At 65.4% G+C, this 18,524-nt stretch overlaps 1 protein-coding gene across 2 annotated transcripts; it reads left to right on the forward strand.

The window, feature by feature from the left end:
* The first annotated feature begins 14 nt into the window (after positions 1-14).
* Positions 15-17,865, forward strand: UBTD1 (ubiquitin domain containing 1). Of its 2 annotated transcripts, XM_037904875.2 has the most exons (4): positions 47-186; positions 1,932-2,086; positions 13,542-13,769; positions 16,850-17,865. In XM_037904875.2, exons 3-4 carry the CDS (start codon positions 13,595-13,597, stop codon positions 17,233-17,235), a joined length of 561 nt encoding a protein of 186 aa, XP_037760803.1. In that variant the 5' UTR covers positions 47-186; positions 1,932-2,086; positions 13,542-13,594; the 3' UTR covers positions 17,236-17,865. The 2 variants fall into 2 exon arrangements, with proteins under 2 accessions (XP_037760802.1, XP_037760803.1); XM_037904874.2 differs by lacking the exon at positions 1,932-2,086 and having other exon boundaries at positions 15-186.
* Positions 17,866-18,524: the final 659 nt, after the last annotated feature.

Consider the following 18,524-nt stretch of genomic DNA (forward strand, 5'->3'; position numbering starts at 1 on the left):
GCTCCCGGGACGGGCGGAGCGCCCCGGCCTCTCCGGGCAGAGCCGGTGCGGGTCCGGCGGGCAGCAGCTGCAGGGCCCGGCCCGGGCACCGGCCCCCCCCGGCAGGAGCCTCCGCCATGGGCAGCTGTGTGGGGCGGCCGCGCGGGGAGCGCCCGCCGGCCCCGCGCCACCCCCGCAAGCGAGCAGGTGAGCGGGGCCGGGGAGCTCCCGTGACAGCCCCCCCCCCCCCGGCCGGCCCGGCTCCCGTGACAGCCCCCGGCCCCCGGCCGGCCCGGCTCCCGTGACAGCCCCCCCCCGCCCCCCGGCCGGCCCGGCTCCCGTGACAGCCCCCCCCCGGCCGGCCCGGCTCCCGTGACAGCCCCCCCCCCGCCCCCCGGCCGGCCCGGCTCCCGTGACAGCCCCCCCCCGCCGCCCCCCGGCCGGCCCGGCTCCCGTGACAGCCCCCCCCCGCCGCCCCCCGGCCGGCCCGGCTCCCGTGACAGCCCCCCCCCCGCCGCCCCCCGGCCGGCCCGGCTCCCGTGACAGCCCCCCCCCGCCGCCCCCCGGCCGGCCCGGCTCCCGTGACAGCCCCCACCCGCCGCCCCCCGGCCGGCCCGGCTCCCGTGACAGCCCCCCCCCGCCGCCCCCCGGCCGGCCCGGCTCCCGTGACAGCCCCCCCCCGCCGCCCCCCGGCCGGCCCGGCTCCCGTGACAGCCCCCCCCCGCCGCCCCCGGCCGGCCCGGCTCCCGTGACAGCCCCCCCCCGCCGCCCCCCGGCCGGCCCGGCTCCCGTGACAGCCCCCCCCCGCCCCCCCCCCGGCCGGCCCGGCTCCCGTGACAAGCCCCCCCCCGCCCCCCCCCCGGCCGGCCCGGCTCCCGTGACAGCCCCCCCCCGCCCCCCCCCCGCCGGCCCGGCTCCCGTGACAGCCCCCCCCCGCCCCCCCCCCGCCGGCCCGGCTCCCGTGACAGCCCCCCCCGCCCCCCCCCCGCCGGCCCGGCTCCCGTGACAGCCCCCCCCCGCCCCCCCCCGCCGGCCCGGCTCCCGTGACAGCCCCCCCCCGCCCCCCCCCCGCCGGCCCGGCTCCCGTGACAGCCCCCCCCCGCCCCCCCCCCCGCCGGCCCGGCTCCCGTGACAGCCCCCCCCCGCCCCCCCCCCGCCGGCCCGGCTCCCGTGACAGCCCCCCCCCCCCCCGCCGGCCCGGCTCCCGTGACAGCCCCCCCCCCCCGCCGGCCCGGCTCCCGTGACAGCCCCCCCCCCCCCCCCCCCCCCCGCCGGCCCGGCTCCCGTGACAGCCCCCCACGGGCACCCTGCGGTGGGGGGGGTCCCCCCGGCCGGCCCGGCTCCCGTGATGGCCCCCCCCGCCCCCCCGGCCGGCCCGGCTCCCGTGACAGCCCCTCCCGGGCACCCTGCAATGGGGGGGGGTCTCCCCGGCCGGCTCCTGTGACAGCCCCTCCCAGGCACCCCGCGGTGGGGGGGGGTCTCCCCGGCCGGCTGCTTAGCCACCATCCCTGAGCTCTGGGCTCCTACTTCAGGCTTGCGACTCCCTCGCCCGCCGGGCGCGGACCTCGGCTGGCACAGCGCCCTGCTCCGCCTGGGTCCCCCGGGGTCAGTGCGGCGAGGCTGTCTGACCAACGGGGACCCAAACCACCCCCAGCCCTGCCGGAGAAACCCAGCAGCCCAGCCTCTGGGCTTCACAGCTGGGTGTAAGGCAGCTCCCACGTGTGGCTGGCGCTCAGGGTACCGGGACAGCCTCAGGAGTCTGCCCTGTGTCATGGGGCCGTGTACAATCCATGTGTACACGCATGTCAAAGAGGCGTGTGCAGCCTCTGTGGGCCAGCGCCGGGAGAGTGACAGTACCTAGCGCCGTGCCAGCCAAGCCATGCCCAGAAACTGCGTTCACTGCCCCAGCCATGGACCAGTCAGGTGTGATGCTACCTGTCACTTCCCTTCAGCGGGACTGCTGAGGGGGGCACGACGGGGCTCTCCAAAAGAGCTGCTCGCGGCGGCCTGTCCCCCAGTGTCAGGGAGCTGTGTTGGCAGAGGCCAGATGTCCCGCACTGAGGATTGCACTTTAGCGAGAGGCTGGCCTTAAAGAGACACAAGCTGGGTAAGTCTGAGACAGCCAGAGCTTTGCCTAGCTCCTGCAGTGCATTCAGGGCCAGACCATATTCTGCCCTGCCCTGGGGGTGGCCTCCTACGCCACAGCGGACTGGTCGTGCTTTGTACCCTGTTTGAGTCAGGAGCTTCGTATGTCCTCTTTGCACCTGGAGCAGGATCCAGCCCGGGTGTGTAATGTTACCTGGTGTCTGGCGAGCCTTTCCTGTGCGGAGCAGGGTTAGCTGGGACTGTCCGGCTTCCATCGGGCCTAGACCGTTGTGCGGATAGCCTTTCGGAGGGGGGGCTTAGGGAGAAAGGGAAGCGTTCCTAGGAATTACCCTGGGAAGCATGAAACCCAAGTGCTCTTCACCCTGCTGCTTCAGGACACAGGCCGACGATGAGCAGGGGACAGGGAGAAATACCCCCGGGGGGTAAAATGCACAGCTGGGACCCCTGTGCCATACCTCGCTTTGGCCACTACGGGAGGCAGACGTAGGGACTTGGGTGGGCCACTGTTCTGCTGGCAGGCCGGGCTGGCTGGATCCTCCTGGTCCTTTCTGCTTTGGCATTTCCTGAAAATAACACAGCAGATTCTGTCCCAGCTCTTTTATCCACCGACGGAAAAAGGGACCACTTCTGCTGGTACTTCAGGGGCCTTAAAATTTTGTTTGGGGGCTATTCCAAGCCCCCTTCTCCGTGAGCTGCCAGAGAGCGAGCAGCTGGAGTTGTGTATTGGAAGCGTTCTCAGAGGAGTTCCTGTTGACATGTGGTCGGGATTGTGCAAGTGCAAACCTTGTGGACTAGACTGAGTCACCTAGCAACAAACCCAAATACCCACCCAAGTCTGAGTATCTACCGCCCTTCCCCAGGAAACGGCCGCACAGACCTGCAGACGGGCTGTCCCCTGCTGAGACCCTGGCAGATCGTGGGCTAAGCAGGGGTGGGTTTGGTCAACATTTGGATGGGAGAATTGCAGGGAAAGCGAGTGTTGGGAGAAGGGGTGTTGTGATCATGATTCAGTGGAAGAGACCCCTGCTGCTCGTGAGCCTTAAAGATCCCCTGGGATTCTTTTGGGAAGCGTTTTGGGAACCTCAGTGTGCTGGCTGAATTCTAACCGAAGAACTGCTTTGTCTCTACATTCTCCTGCAATTTCAGCTGGCTGTGGTGTGCAGTGCTTTGTGTCCTAAGCTCTTGTACCATGGCTGTTACACAGCTGCCATGCTGCACCTCAGAGGTGGATGTATATCAGTGGTGGGTGAAGTGATCCTTGCCTGTCCCTCTCTCCGTAGAGGTGTTGTGATGTTTAATTAGTGGTGTACTTGGGAGCTGTGGGAGGGCTGTATTGATTGCATGGTGTGACTGCAGATTACGCCCGTGATAAGCGGCTTCAAGCATTCCATGCACCAGCCTCGCCAGGACTGGGGGCAGGGTGGCTGTGGGGCTGACTCACGCGCCCTTCCTGTCACACAGCCCTCCCCTGCCAGGCACTGGGGATAACTACTCTGTTTGTGGAAAGCCGGAGAGGAGAAACAGGCAGCGGGGTCGTGGGGTGGGGAGCAGGGACTGTGAGCGGCACCTTCCCAGAGAGGAGAGTCCCAGCGTGGCTCCCGGACCTGAGCACGGACAGGCTTGGAGCCAGAGGGGTTTTTCTGTAGGAGAATGCCAGCAGCCAGGGCCCCAGACCTGACCAGCTTCCAAATCCTTGTGACCTGCCTAATAGCTGCTGGCGCGGCAGAGGTGGGCATTGGTGGCTGTTGGACACCAGGCAGCCCGGCGGGTTCCAGGTCCGGGCACCGAGCAGCCCGCAGCGAATGGTGTGCGCTCTGCGGCCTTCCTGAGCAGGCGCTGGGCATGCTGGGCGCTTGGTGCCAGCGTCCAGGCTCCGGTGGGGAAGAGGCCTCATTCGGGGCGGGGGGGGGGTGCTGTTGCTCACAGCTGGACGGGAACTGCTTACCCAGAGCCTGCTTCTCCCCAGCCTCTGAGCTGTGCCCAGTGGGGCTGTACCAAGGGGGCTGCAGGACTCGGAGGGTGATTAGTGCCCGGGCTCTCCCAGCTTGGGTCTGTCCTCACTGCCTTTCCCCCAGCTTGTGGCAGGTTGAGCAGATTCACTCGCGCGAGCCCTGCTCTGCGCACCCTGCGAGCTCATTGCCTGGTGCCAGCTGTACAGCAGGACGGGGCATGGGGCTCTCTGTGGCGCACGGAGCAGGGCCGCCGCTCTAATGCCGCAGCGCCCCATCCACCGCTCCTTCTACCTGCTGCGCTCCTGCCTCCTTTCCCCCAGGGTCGCCACTCCCCACCGCGGCACGGTACCTGAATTATCCCCTCTGCAGAGCCCTGGCGGGGTGGGACTCCTCACTGATTAGCCAGGGGTCCTGGCTCCCCACTCTGTTTGGTTTTGCAGCTGTGTGGCCGTGCGAGGTGCTTCACAAACAGCTCCTTGCTGCCGAGCTCCCTGGGGCAAAGCTGGGGGCTGGGTGCCCCCTGCTCCCGTCAAAGCCATGGGGAGATCAGGCTGCTGGTGTAGGGGCCTAAACAGGGGGCCTCGCCTTGCGCCCCCAGTCTGAGAGTCTAGGCCTTGCCCCAGGTGTAGCTGTGCTGTTGTTCTGCCCTCTTGCTGCCAGCCTCGTCTCCCCCCCCACGCCCCCCAGCTGGGCAGGGAGGCCCAAGTCGATTTTCAAACACCTGAACTTAGCCATGGGCTGGGGAGTCTGAGCTGACAGCTGGGCTCCTGCCTGGCCCCATGGGAGCTCGCCCTCCCTTAGCCATGTACATGCTCCCCCCAAGGGCAGCACTGGGGGAGCGGGGCCCAGAGGAGGCCTTCGCTCCTGTGGCCGGACTGACCCTCGACCCCTCCTGCCGTTCAGGGCATTGGCAGCGACTGGCCTGGGGTCTGAGTCGGAGGTGCTGGGGAATCTGAGTGCAGTGAGGGTGGATCAGCAGCTCCTCCCGGAGAAGCCAGTTCTGCATTCCTGCAGGCCCCAGCTGTGAGCACCAGCTGGCCTTGGCTGGGTCACCTTCTGCTTTCCCGAGCCCGTCAGCTCCCCACCAGACATGCTGACTGCTTAGGTTTTCTTGCAGAACGTCTGCCCTGCAGTACTCCTCCTGCTGTCCCACCCACGGGCTCCTACAGGGCAGCAGGGGAAGTCTCCCCAGGGGACTCCTGTGGACTTGGGGCTGTGAAGCTGGGAGCACAGAGCTCCTGGGGAAAGTCGCTCGCTGCGCGTGGGGTGCAGGACGGTCCCAGTAGCTGGGACAGCACCTGGCTGCATGCATGGGAGACAGGGCTGGTTCCTGGCCTCTTGCCCCAGTGCTCTCACTGCATGGCAGGAGCCCCAGGACTGCAGCTAACTGGTGTGAGATGGAGCAGGCTTGATGGGGGTGCAGCCCACAGAGACACGTGAGCCAGGCTGACAATCGGGGTGGAGCATTGCATGCTGGGATCTGTTCATCGTGGGTCACACTGTAGGGTGCATGGGGCTCGTCCCCAGGCTGTTGTGCTGAGGTCAGAGCGTGCCACTCCCAGCCCAGAGGAGGGGGGCAGGCGGGCAGCCAAACCTGCTCCCCCTGGAGCAGCCTCTCCCCCCTCCAGCCCTGCCATGCCTTGGCTCTCCCACACACACCTGGTGACCTGGCATCGTGGGCTGGGCCCTTTTTTCCCTCTGGGTTTCCCCTGCGTTGGCAGGAGGATCCAGAGTTCCTCCCATAGAGCGAGCTGCTCCCTTGGCTCCAGAAGCGTGCAGCGCTATGGGCTCCTCCGGGGCAAGGGGTGAGCTGGGGCCTAAGCTAGTGAGCACTCTCTGGAGGTGAAGGCGGGTGGGTCGTTGGTGCTGCCCGGATGTGCCCAGAGACTGTGTCGGTTCCTGCAGGGCGGCTGCTCCAAGCATTGCTTGGGCTCCCGAGACGTCTCCCTGCGGGTTTGGGGGGTGCAGTCCTGGGGTGGCACCTGCTGGCTCTCCCCCTGGCTTGGACAACGCTCCTCCCAAGGGCAGTGTGCCGGCTGCAGATTGTCTCTCTGCGCAATAAAGGGGCTGGTCTCTGGACAGCGGGGAGCCGGCCAGGCCTGGCAAGGTTTACAGTGAGCCGACAGCTGGCTTGTGATCTCCCTTCTGCCAGGCTGGAGCAGCATGGGGCTCGTCAGGGGAGAGCACAGGGCCAGGGGCGCCCTCTGGCAGGGCTGGGGAAAGATGGGCCCACTTGCTGCAGCTACGCTGGGGTGAGGGTCTGCAGCGTCCTGCCTGGGCTCCAGCCTGGCTTGGTCAGACCCAGGCCCGGGGGCAGCTTCTGACAACAGCTGTTGTAGGGAGGGTTCATGGGGGTGGCTCCCTCTCGGGAGCTAGGCTGAACACAGTGAATCTGTTGCTGCTGAGTAACTGCATAGGGTTCAAGTGTCTCTGGAGTTCTTGCCCCTGTGTGTGTAAAATCCCCCGGGACTCCCCACAGGCTGAGACCCAGGTGTCCTGGGAGGAGACTACGGGGAGCCAGGAGTGTGAGGAACAGCTCCCTGCTGGGGATGGATCCGTCGGGGGACGGACTGGGAGCCCCAGTGCTTGATGCTAGGCCTGGTCTATGCCATAGCTATGTTGCTGGGAGTGTGAGAGATTCCCCCCCCCCCACCCCCCGAGCACCATGGCTATGCCGAACCAACCCAGTGTGGACGTGGCTCAGCCAATGGAGCGATGCCTCTGTCGCCTTAGCTACCACTGCTTGGAGATGGGGCGTTCCCACGGCGATGGGAATCCTAGAAGATCAGGGTTGGAAGGGACCTCAGGAGTCATCTAGTCCCACCCCTGCTCAAAGCAGGACCAGCCCCAACTAAATCATCCCAGACAGGGCTTGGTCAAGCTGGGCCTTAAACACCTCTAAGGAAGGAGATTCCACCCTCTCCCTAGGTAACGCATTCCAGTGCTTCACCACCCTCGCAGTGAAAGAGTGTTTCCTAATATCCAACCTAGACCTCCCCCACTGCAGCTTGAGACCACTGGTCACCTGGTCCCCGCAACTGGCTGTGGCCCCGGGCCGAGTGCAGAGAGCCCTGAGCACACAGACGTGTCTGCTGGGCTCCTGCGGGCGCTGGCACAGTCGGCTCCCTCCACTCCCAGAGAGGGCGAGAGCCCCCAGGGCAAGGAAACCTGCCGCTGTGTGGCCACGGGGCTCCTCACTAACATGAAGCCAGCAGGGCCACCCCCAGGCTGCATGTGCTTCCTCCTGGGATGCTGAGGGACCTCCGGCCACGTCTGCCCCCGGTGCGCACAGCTCTGGGACCCCGCTCCAGAAGCAGAAGACTGGGGGCACAGACCCACCGCCTGGTGGGCTACCCCATGTGGCTCTTGGCCTGGCACCCTCGGTTACAAAACCCCCAGTGCCAGTCCCTGTCCCACATCTGTGCCTGGCACTTGCATCCTGCAGGGTTTGCCCCAGACCCCTGCAGACAGGTGCCTAGTTCTAGCCCCGCAATGACTATCCCAGCTGCCATCCTTAGCCAGGTACCTGCTGTACCAGTTTGGGGCTTCCTGCCTGAGTAACCGCCTGTGTCGGTGAGTTCCACAGGCAGCCGAGCTCACCTAGCACCATCCTCTCTGTTGGCAGCGCTGTGCAACAGACAACAGCTTTCAGGCAAGTGTCTCCCTTGAAGCTGCAGGGGTGGCGGGGAGCCAGCGTGGCATTTCCCCGGTCTTGCGAGAATGGCTCGGAGCTGTTTAACAGTGGCTCATGCTCCCCGGTGCCCTGACTCAGAGGAGAGTGCCCCCCTCGCTGAGCCGCCGGCCCTAGTGCGGGGCTGGAGCACTGGCGTCAGTGCTGGCCCAGAGGGGCCATGCCCAGCGCTGCCCTGCGCAAAGCCATAGTCACGGCTGCTGCACGAGCAAGGGGAACCAGCAGGGGGCAGCGCGCCCTGCAGCCCCTCCCCGCAGAGCTGGTGTGCCCCGGGGGGTGGCTGTGGAGGGCTCCCAGCATCCCTTCCTGCTGGGGGATCTCTCCATGTGCCAGGGTAGCAGCCGGGGCCCGCTGGTACCTGTGCACGCTGCGGAAGGGTTGAATTTCCATCTCCTCCCCATGTGCTGGGGAAAGTGGCATGTTGGCACTGACCCACAGCCTCTGCCCCCCACATGCCCTGCAGCAGCCCAGCCCCCAGCCTGCCCTTGCTGTCTCTGCTGGCCTAGCCGGGGACCCTGGGATGTGGCAGCTACACACTGACTGCAGCCCCCTGGAGACACCTCTTGTCACGGAGTCCCCGGGCGATGCTCTGGAACTGCTCCCCATGAAGCCAGTCAGGACTCTGGTGAAGTCCCCTCTCTGTGAGCAGCCTGTCTGCAGGACACACAGCTCACCCGGCTTCCACCTTCCTGGGTCTGACCTCAGAGCCTTCAGCCTCCTCTGCCCCTCCGTGCGCTTCCCACAGCTAGTCCACCCAGGCAGCGTCCTGGGGGGGCCAGAGGGTCCTGACCCCCAACTCCGCAGTCAGACGTGACTCTTAGCCAGCCAGTAAAACAGAAGGTTTATTAGATGACAGGAAGATGGTCTAACACAGAGCTTGTAGGTGCAGAGAACAGGACCCCTCAGCTGGGTCCATTTTGGGGCCAGTGAGTCAGACAACCCCGTCTGCCCTTCACTCCATGTCCCAGCCAGCCCCAAACTGAAACTCCCTCCAGCCCCTCCTCCTCTGGGCTTTCCCCTTTCCCGGGCCAGGAGGTCACCAGATTCCTTTGTTCTCCAGCCCTTCAGCTCTCACCTTTCAGGGGGGAAGGGCCAGGCCATCAGTGGCCAGGAAACAGGGTGTCAGCCATTCTCTGTGTCCAGACCCCTGCACACACCTGCCCTCTAGGGCTCTGCAACAATCATACACCCTTACCCCACCACGTAGATACTTACGAACGTGTAGGGGAAACTGAGGCACCCCTACACTATTCAGAGGAAACATTAAGAACAGTCCCACTTTGTCACACCTCTACACCCAGTCCATGGGGCCAGCCTGGGGCCAAGCCCCTGCCCTACAACTGCCCATGCGCTGCCCTAGCTGGTGAGGTACCAGACCGGGGGGAATGTATGGGTGCTGGGTCTCTGCAGAGCCGGTCTCATTCCACAGGGGCCAGGGATTGGCCGCACTTCGGCCGTCCCCAGCACTGTGGGGAGTGACGTCACTGGCTGGGGATCCGGACCGGCTGCTGTCGGTGATGCCAGTGCTAGGAGGGGTGGGGAGCAGGGTGGAGGGCGAGCTGCCTGGATCCTGTTGGCCTGGCCCCAAGCACAAGAAATGGCCCAACCTGTCTTGGTTTTCCTGCGGGAGGCCCTGGGAGCTGCCGAGGGGGTGGGGGCTGCCCGGGCCAGGCATCGAGCGGCACAAGGCGATTAGAGACCGCGATAAATAGAACAGGCTTAACTCCTGCGTCCCTGCCTACCTGGGCCTGGCTCCCTGCGGGGCCTGCCTGTGCACGGGGCACTGTGCTCTGTTCCCACGTCTCTCACCGACCCCCCGCCCTGTCTGCTCCAGTGCTGGCCTGGTGTGGCTGCCTGGCCTGGGCCCCTGCTCGGTGTCGGCTTCTGGCCATCCCCCGGTGATGGGAACAGAGAGGGAGCGGTGGCTGGCTGGTCCCGAAGTGCTCCACACAAACCAAAGCGCTGGGTGGTGCGGGGAGCTGCCCTGGCCAGCCCCGGGGCTGGCAGTGCCCTTCCAGCGCCCGAGACTTCCCCAGTGCTCTGCCCTGCAGGAGTCCAGCGCCCGTCAGAAATGCAGCTGCTTCTGGGGCGCGAGGGAGTTGTGAGCGGCACAAACCCTGGCTCTGATGCCCAGGCCGGGCAGGCAAGACCTCGGCCTTTGAAGGCCTTCGCCTGACAGTCCCTGGCCCCTGCAGCGCAATCCGCGAGGCAGGTGCTGTGTCTGGGGAGGAGGCGCTGGGTTGGCCCTGCCGGGCTGGAGCTGAACTCACCTGACACCGGCGGGACCTGTGGTGGCTGCGGGCGCTGAGCAGCCCAGGGGTGCAGAGGGATGCGGGTGCGGTTGGCCCCATGCCCGGCTCCCCCGTGGCGGGACCTGCTGGCTGGGTGCTGGCCCACTGGCGGTCGCTATGCTGGGCCTTGAAACGGAACTGGATCCTAGCTCCACCCTCCCTGCAGCCAGGTCTTACAGCCGGGGCGTCTGGAGCCGGCGAGGGCAGCCCAGGCTGTGACGGCCGGGGGCCCTGGTGTCCTTTCTCTGCTGTGGCGCAGAGCCCTGCAGCGAGGGGGCCCCGACTCTGGCCAGGCTGGGGATGGGGGTGTGTGGGGCCTCTCTCTCCGGCCCTTCTCGGAGGGTCCTAGAGCCGCCGGGGCTGTGCTCGTGGCCTGACACTGGGCTTGTGGCTTCAACCCATGGCGGAGCTGGGCTCGCTTTGGGGATGGGGTGTCCTGTGCCCCATGGCAGCGCTGAGGGAGCAGGGAAGGGCTGGGTTTGCCTGCCCAGGGCCCATCTGTGGCCTGGCTGCGGTGATCTCCGGGCCATGCATGGGGCAGTGTGTCGGAGCGACCCGGGGCCCAGAACTGGTCTGGTCTCAGAGCAGCGCTTGAATTCAGGCTGGGGTGGTGGGGGCAGGGCCCCTTCTCTGTGCGAGCTGGAGCCGACTGCCAGGGCATGGGGCTGGAGACAGGCTTGGCTGCCCTCTTCATCCGTGGGGGGATCGTGCGCGTCCTGCGGCCCTTGGGAGGGGGGGGCTGCGCTGGAGCCCGGCCTCCTGGTGGGCCAGGGGGTGAGGTGGCCATTGGCACAAGCACCGGGGCTGGGCCCAGGTCTCTCTTCACAGCCCACACAGGCTGCTCCGCGGGCATCGTGCCAGTGTTCCCTGGCCGAGCGGGGCCCGCGAGCCGGTGTCTGCAGGGCAGGGGGCTGGTACAGGCTGGGCCTGTGGGCGGGCTGCGCTCAGCCACCGGAGCGCCGGGGCGAGGATGAGTCCTGGCTGCAGCTGCTCTCCCTGCCTTCGCCCTTCAGAGCCCCCCGCAGCCCTGACGCAGCCGGCCCAGCCCAGGGCAGCGGTGATCTCTGCCCTGGTCCTCAATATCTACCACCTGAAGCTCCTCCCACCCCTTTCCCTGCCCCGGCATGCCCCATGGCCTCCTGCCCCAATGCCCCCCCCTTCCTGCTTGTGGGACAGGGCGACCCAGGGAGCCCCCAGCTAGTGCAGGTGGCCTCAGCCCAGACGAGTGACACACACACACACACACACGGTGCCACATGGCGCCTGGCCTGGCGGAGCTGCCTTGCTCCGTCTCAGGGGAGCCTGGCCTCTGACACGGGCTGCAGAGCGTGGGGGGCTGGGACTCCTGCCCTCGGCACCCCCTTCCCTGGGCAGCGGCACCCCCTTCCCTGGGCGGCAGACCCCCGACAGGTGTCCCCCGCTCTCCCTGCCCTGGTGCTATCCCCATAACTGCAGGGTGGATTTGAACATCCAGCACTCAAAGCAGGTCACCGCCACACACTGACTGGCTTACCCAGCCGTGCCCATGGTCTCTGAGGGAAAACCCAGCTGTCTAACGTGCCCTGTACAGACACCCCGAAACAGCCTTTCCCTGCGTGCCCTGCAGCCCCCGAACACAGAGCGAGAGGAGCCCGGGGGGGGGGCAGTGCCCGCCTCTTTGTCCAGTCATGGCCATGCGTGTGCCCTGGTCCCCGTGCCCTGGGCTCGAAGTCACAATACCAAGCAGCCAGCTGGCTACCAGGCTGCACCTGCACGGCTTGTTCCCTGGCTTCTGGGACCCCTACTATGCACATGGCTCCAGGGCCCCACTGGTCCCTGTGCATCTCCCTTGTGAAGGCCTGGTCAGTCCCCTGGTGAGGGTGCCCTGGCCAGCAGCCGGTCCCTCTCTGTACTCGTGGGTGAGTTACGCCTCCCACCTTGTCCCTGGGGGGCAGGGGGCACCATGCCTGTTCTACAGATGGGGAAACTGAGGCACGAGGCAGCGACTTGCCCAAGGTCACACATGGCAGTCAGGTAGAGAACCCAGGAGTCCTGGCAGCCCCATGCATTAGTGCCAGTGCATCCTTTCTTGTCTGCTCCTCCCGTGCCCCCAGGAGTGGCTGAGCCCGATAATCCCCACGCTCTGACTCCGGTTAATTCCTGGCTAATTCCCTGAGCTATAAATATTGCCCTTGGCCAGGGGCCTCTAAGTCACTGCGGCCGCCTGGCAGGGCAGGATTAGAGCAGCTGCCTGGGGGGGGCGGGGGGGGGGTTGGGGCAGGGGCGCCTGCCTCTGGCCAGGGCTCCCAGTCAGGCCTCTCCCGAGGGTGGGACCTGCACACGTTCCTGTTAGCAGGGCAATCAGAGACCTGTGGGCCCCTTCTGCCCTGACAGAGAGCCACCGAGGGGGCTGGTTTGTGGACCACTGCTGTGCCCTGCAACGGGGCTGGACAGGGCCCCTGGGACCACAGGAATACTGGCCTTCACTCCTGACCCACAGCCCCCAATAGCCCAGCCCTGGGCTCCCCCCCAGCTCTGCCAGTGCCCCCCCAGCTCTGCTGTTGCCCCTCACTCCTGACCCTCCGCCCCCAATAGCCCAGCCCAGAACACTCAATATCTACCACCTGAAGCTCTTCCCACCCATTTCTCTGTCCCGGCATGCCCCATGGCCTCCTGCCCCAATGCCCCCCCCTTCCTGCTTGTGGGACAGGGCGACCCAGGGAGTCCCCAGCTAGTGCAGGTGGCCTCAGCCCAGACTCCCCCCGGCCCCCCCCCCACACCCGCCTCGCCTGCAGTGCCTAGCCCAGTCCGTCCTCAGCTGGGACGGAGCGAAGCTGGGCTCTGGGGATAGGGCCGGGGTATTTATGATCCATGTTACCCTTGGGCCGGGCCCTGCCCCGTGGAGCTCCCCAGCTGAGGCAGCAGGTGCAGGCAGACGGGGCTGGTCTCAGCGCACCGGGTTGAACACTGCGCTGGGGGACGGGTCCCTGGGATGTGCCCAGCTCGGTTCCCCTTCAGGAGGGGCTGGTGTGCCACAGCTCTGCCTGGCGCCCGTGGGGTGTCCCTCCTGCGTGGGGGAGGGCAGGGGTCTGCAGGCGGGTGCTGGCCCAGCTGTGCCGGGGGCAGGAGTCTCCAGGTGGGTGCTGGCCCAGCTGTGCTGGGGGCAGGGGCACCAGGGGGGCAGGGTCTGCAGGCGGGTGCTGGCCCAGCTGTGCTGGGGGCAGGGGTCTGCAGGCGGGTGCTGGCCCAGCTGTGCTGGGGGCAGGGGTCTGCAGGTGGGTGCTGGCCCAGCTGTGCCGGGGGCAGGAGTCTCCAGGTGGGTGCTGGCCCAGCTGTGCTGGGGGCAGGGGTCTGCAGGCAGGTGCTGGCCCAGCTGTGATGGGGGCAGGGGCACCAGGGGGACAGGGTCTGCAGGCAGGTGCTGGGGGTCTGCAGGCAGGTGCTGGCCCAGCTGTGCTGAGGGCAGGGGTACTGGGGGGGGCAGGGTCTCCAGGTGGGCTCTGGGTCGGGGTCCCTGCTGAGCTCTCTGTCCGTCCCCCCCAGGCCGCAATGAGCCCCTGCGGAAGGAGCGGCCCAAGTGGAAGAGCGACTACCCCATGACGGACGGCCAGCTGCGCAGCAAGCGGGACGAGTTCTGGGACACGGCGCCCGCCTTTGAGGGCCGCAAGGAGATCTGGGATGCCCTGAAGGCGGCTGCCTACGCCGTGGAGGCCAACGACCATGGGCTGGCCCAGGCCATCCTGGATGGTGCCAGCATCACCCTGCCCCATGGTAGGCAGGATGGGGACGGGGGCAGGAGGGGGGCGGACACATCAGGCAGGATGGGGACCTGGGGTGGGAGGGGGGAGGGGGACAGGGACTTCAGGCCAGCAGGGTGGGAGGGGGCCATGGGGCAGGGACTCGGGGCCAGAGGGGCAAGATGGTGACATACGGTGGGCAGGGGCTAAGGGGGCGGGATCAGAATGGGGGCCAGGGCTTTGGACCCACGGGCAGGGAGGGGGATGCAGTGCTGCAGGAGAACCGCCGGAGGGCAGACAGATTCCTCTCCCTGTGCAGGGGTAGATACCAGTGGGGCCAGTAAGAATTGAAAGAGGGCTCAGGGAGGGGACTGGTGCCTGCACAGCAGGGTGGGAGGGTTCAGGGGGGCAGCTCATCCCGGGGCCCCATGACACTAACTGCCCTGCCCCTCGTCAGCAGGGCAGCCACGGCTGACTGTGTCCCTTCCCCTCTGCGCTGGGCCGCCCCAAGGCAGGGCATGTTGGCCGGGGGGGTGACCCAGGAGTGGGCCCTGCACTGGGGAAGCCTCTGGAGCCTGCTGGTGGGGGTGGCTGAGATGGGCTCTACCTCCAGGGTGAAGCCTGGAAGCTGTTGGAACCGCTGTGCCCCCAAACCATTCAGCTGGGTTGGCCTCTCAAACTGCTCTGCTGATGACACACAGCCCGTCTCTCCGGGCCCTGTTATCACCCAACACAGCCACAGGTGGCGCCACACACCCAGCTGAGTCACCTGAGTGCTTTACCTAAGCCACTCATGGACCAACAATGGAGGCACCAGCCAGTGTTCCAGCTCCCGAGCCTTGCACCCTACTGGAGTATAAACCCAGAATTACACCGTCCTACACAGGGGTCTGTACGGCGCAAGCTCATTAATTAGTCTGCTTCCCCCTCGATGTGGGGAAGACATGCACCAGCCTTTATTACAGAGCTGAGATTCCCTAATGCTTCACCCAAAAACACACTGGTTAAGATAAAACATAAAATAGGTTTATTAACTACAGAAAGATAGATTTTAAGCGACTATAAATGATAGCAAACAGATCAAAGTAGATTACCCAGCAAATAAACAAAAATGCAATCTAAGCCTAATATACTAGATAGGATTCGAATCAAACAGTGTCTCACCCTGTGAGCTAGTACAAGCCGTTTGTAGATGTTCTGTACACAGGCAGGAACCCTCTCTTCCAGCCTGGGAGTAGCACTTCCCCCAGTTCAGTCTTTGTTCCTCAGGTGTTTCCAGGCGTTGAGTTGTAGAGGGAGTGAGGCTCCTTGGTGATGTCACTTCCCCCTTTTAGTTTTTCCATACGGCGGGAACTCCTTTGATCCAAGCCAAGTGCCCAGCTCAGTTTATGGAAAAATACAGGTACCAAAATGGAGTTCAGTATCATGTGGTCTGGTCACATGCCCTTGCATGTCTCCCCGAGTCATAACAGCCATTATCCATAGGCTGTCTGAAGGGTCCCCAGGTGAGGACAAGCCTTTCCCACGGCCCATTGTTTCCACGGATGGGCCATTAGCACTGTCTAGCTTCTTCCCTATTGTACCTGAAAGGTTAGCTGTGGGTGTGACCCAGAGCAAGCTCATTTGAAATACAGATACAAGGTCAATAGTCATAACTCCAGACACACAAATGATACATGCCTACAAATAGGATAATCATATTCAGCAAATTGTAACTTTTCCATTGATAGATGAATATGGGGCAGTGTCACACTGGACCCAGACCATCTGCCTGCAGGGGCTCCCTGTGCCCTAGCCCTGCTGTGGGGGTGCTGGGGGGGAGGATCCCGGAACCCACTCACCCCACCTGGGATCGGGGTCTCCCTCGGCTCAGCTCCAGGCACGTGGGCACCTCACATGGCTCGGGCAGGTGGCTTCTCCCAGACTGAAATGAAGAGCCCCAGAGCTGTGCGGCTCGGGGGGTCCTGGCTGTGTCTAGTCCCGGAGCCCCAGCTCCCCCAGCCAGCTCTCAGATCCCAAAAGGAGAATCTGTCTGACCGCTGGCACTGAGCCATGGTGCCTGAAAGGCCACACTCCTCCTGGGGCTGGGAGGTCTGTAGGGGCAGGGAAAGGGTGCGGGGGGGGAGGGGGGGAAGCTACAGGAGGTGGATTTTGGGTGTTCAGGGCTGGAATACCTTCGGGCTGCAGGTTGGGATTGAGGAGCACCGTCAGAGCTATTTTGAGGGCAGGGGGTGTCACAGAATCCCCGGGCAATGCTCTGGAACTGCTCCCCATGAAGCCAGGCAGGACTCTGGGGAAGTCTCCTTTCTGTGAGCAGCCTGTCTGTAGGACACACAGCTCACACAGCTTCCACCTTCCTGGGTCTGACCTCGGAGCATTCAGCATCCTCTGCCCCTCCGTGCCCTTCCCCCAGTGAGTCCGCTCAGGCGGGGTCCTGGGGAAGCCAGAGGGTCCTGCCCCCCAACTCCGCAGTCAGAGGTGACTCTCAGCCAGCCAGTAAAACAGAAGGTTTATTAGACGACAGGAACATGGTCTAACACAGAGCTTGTAGGTGCAGAGAACAGGACCCCTCAGCTGGGTCCATTCTGGGGGGCAGCGAGCCAGACAACCACGTCTGCCCTTCACTCCTCGTCCCCAGCCAGCCCCAAACTGAAACTGCCTCCAGCCCCTCCTCCTCTGGGCTTTGTTCCTTTCCCGGGCCAGGAGGTCACCTGATTCCTTTGTTCTCCAACCCTTTAGCTCTCACCTTGCAGGGGGGAAGGGCCCAGGTCATCAGTTGCCAGGAAACAGGGTGTCGGCCATTCTCTGTGTCCAGACCCCTGCACACACCTGCCCTCTAGGGCTCTGCAATGATCATACACCCTTACCCCACCACCTAGATACTTAAGAACTGCCTAGGGGAAACTGAGGCACCCCCACACTATTCAGAGGAACCATTAAGAACAGTCCCACTTCGTCACAGGGGGACCCCAGGACTGGGCTAGCAGGGGCTGTGGGTCGGGATTGAGGGGCACCAGCAGAGGGGTCTGTGTTGTTGGTGGCTCCTGCCCGTGCTGTATCTGCCTCCAGCTCCTTCCCCTCACCACTTCGCTGGTGTCTCTGGCTTCCCGGCAGGGTCCCTGACTGAGTGCTACGACGAGCTGGGGAACCGCTACCAGCTACCCGTGTACTGCCTGGCGCCACCTGCCAACCTCATACTGGAGCGGGGCAGCGACGAGAGCACGGAGCCCCCGGAGCCTGCACCCAGCACCCGGCGCGAGTTCCCGCTCAAGGTGCGGCTCTCCACTGGCAAGGACCTCCGGCTGAGCGCCAGCGTGGCCGACACCGTGGGGCAGCTGAAGAAGCAGCTGCAGGCCCAGGAGGGCATCGAGCCGAGCTGGCAGCGCTGGTTCTTCTCCGGCAAGCTGCTGACGGACCGCACGCGGCTGCACGAAGCCAAGATCCAGAAGGACTTTGTCATCCAGGTGATCGTGAACCAGCCACTGGTGCCCAGGAACTGAGCCGGGCCGGCTGATGGGCGCAGGGGCTGCTGGGCCCCAGGGAAAACCAGCGGGGCCCTCGGAGCCGGCGAACTGAGTCTCCACCCCAGAGGCGACAGCACTTGGAGCGTCACCTGCCGGGCACAGCTGGGCACACAGCCCTGGGCAGAGCCGCATCGGCGGGGCTTGCGCTCGCCTCTGCGTCGATCCTCCCCGCCCCTTCGTGCCTGCTGCTGCCCCCCGTGCCCCGCTGCAGCCGCGGGCTGGGGGCTTGCTGGCATCGGAACACAGCTGCCCCGTCAAAGCCCTTTCCCTGGAGGTCAGTCTCAGGAAGGGCTGCCAGGGTGGGCACGGCGCCTTGGGGTGTGTGGGGCCTGTCTCACCCCATCGGCACTTGGACACTGTCATAAAATGGTTTAGAGGTCTGAGACCAAACCACTTCCTGTGGGAGCCGCGTTCCCAGGGACCCTGCAGTGCCCACAGCGCCTGGCACTTCGGGCTGCCCTCCCAAGCCTGGCTCCTGTGGTGAGCCAGCCTGGGCACTCGGCCCTGCTGCCTGTCGCCTGGCACCTCCCAGCCGGGCGGGGGCAGCTCTCCCGGTGTCTATGGGTCTCCATATTTATCAATAAAGCCTTTTTAGCTTCCCCCGGCCCCAATGCCTCCAGCGCCTGCTTTCACATCGGCCAGGGCTGGGGCACAGGCATGGCCTGGCCAGCCTGCGTGGCACACCTGGGACTGCTCCTTAGAGCTGCCCCTTCCCAGCCCAGCCCTTGGCCCTGCTGGACAGGGTACTGGCCTTACCCAACCCCCCCGCCCCTCAGCCCACTGCTTCTCCCATGTCACCAAAGGGGGAAACTGAGGCACAGAGGGCCAGCGACTCCCCGGTCACTAGCGCAGAGCTGGGAATTGAACCCAGGCGTCCTGGTGCCCAGTCTGCTGCTGTAACCACTAGGTTATGCCGCCTTCTCTGGTAACTGCCTAACTGCTGTTGTAGCCACTGAGGGGCCCCTCCCCAGCGTATGGAACCCGAAGCAGCCTCCGCCCACCTCCTGGGCTCCCTGCCCCCTTAGGCTGGCCAGCACCAGCCCCTGGCACCTATGTGAGCTCAGCCACCCTCTGGGGCTGGCTGCTCCCCTGAACACAGCCCCTTCCCCAGGCCCTCTGGACTCCGACAGAAGCATCTGGCCCCACCTGCACATGGACACGCGGGCCTGTGGGGCATCACCTGGCTGCTCCTGGTGCCCAGGGGCCTGGCTGACCTTCCCATCTCAGCCCATGTCCCTATGGGCTCGGCAGGCCAGCGGGGCAGG

The sequence above is a fragment of the Chelonia mydas genome, chromosome 7, assembly GCF_015237465.2.
Source record: "Chelonia mydas isolate rCheMyd1 chromosome 7, rCheMyd1.pri.v2, whole genome shotgun sequence".
NCBI lineage: Eukaryota > Metazoa > Chordata > Testudines > Cheloniidae > Chelonia > Chelonia mydas.

Bases quoted from the DNA above. Each gene is read 5' to 3' on its own strand.
- UBTD1 (XM_037904874.2), top strand. From the start codon at position 117: ATGGGCAGCTGTGTGGGGCGGCCGCGCGGGGAGCGCCCGCCGGCCCCG. The intron at 187-13,541 runs GTGAGCGGGGCC...CGTCCCCCCCAG, and splicing joins CCACCCCCGCAAGCGAGCAG to GCCGCAATGAGCCCCTGCGG. The intron at 13,770-16,849 runs GTAGGCAGGATG...GCTTCCCGGCAG, and splicing joins CAGCATCACCCTGCCCCATG to GGTCCCTGACTGAGTGCTAC.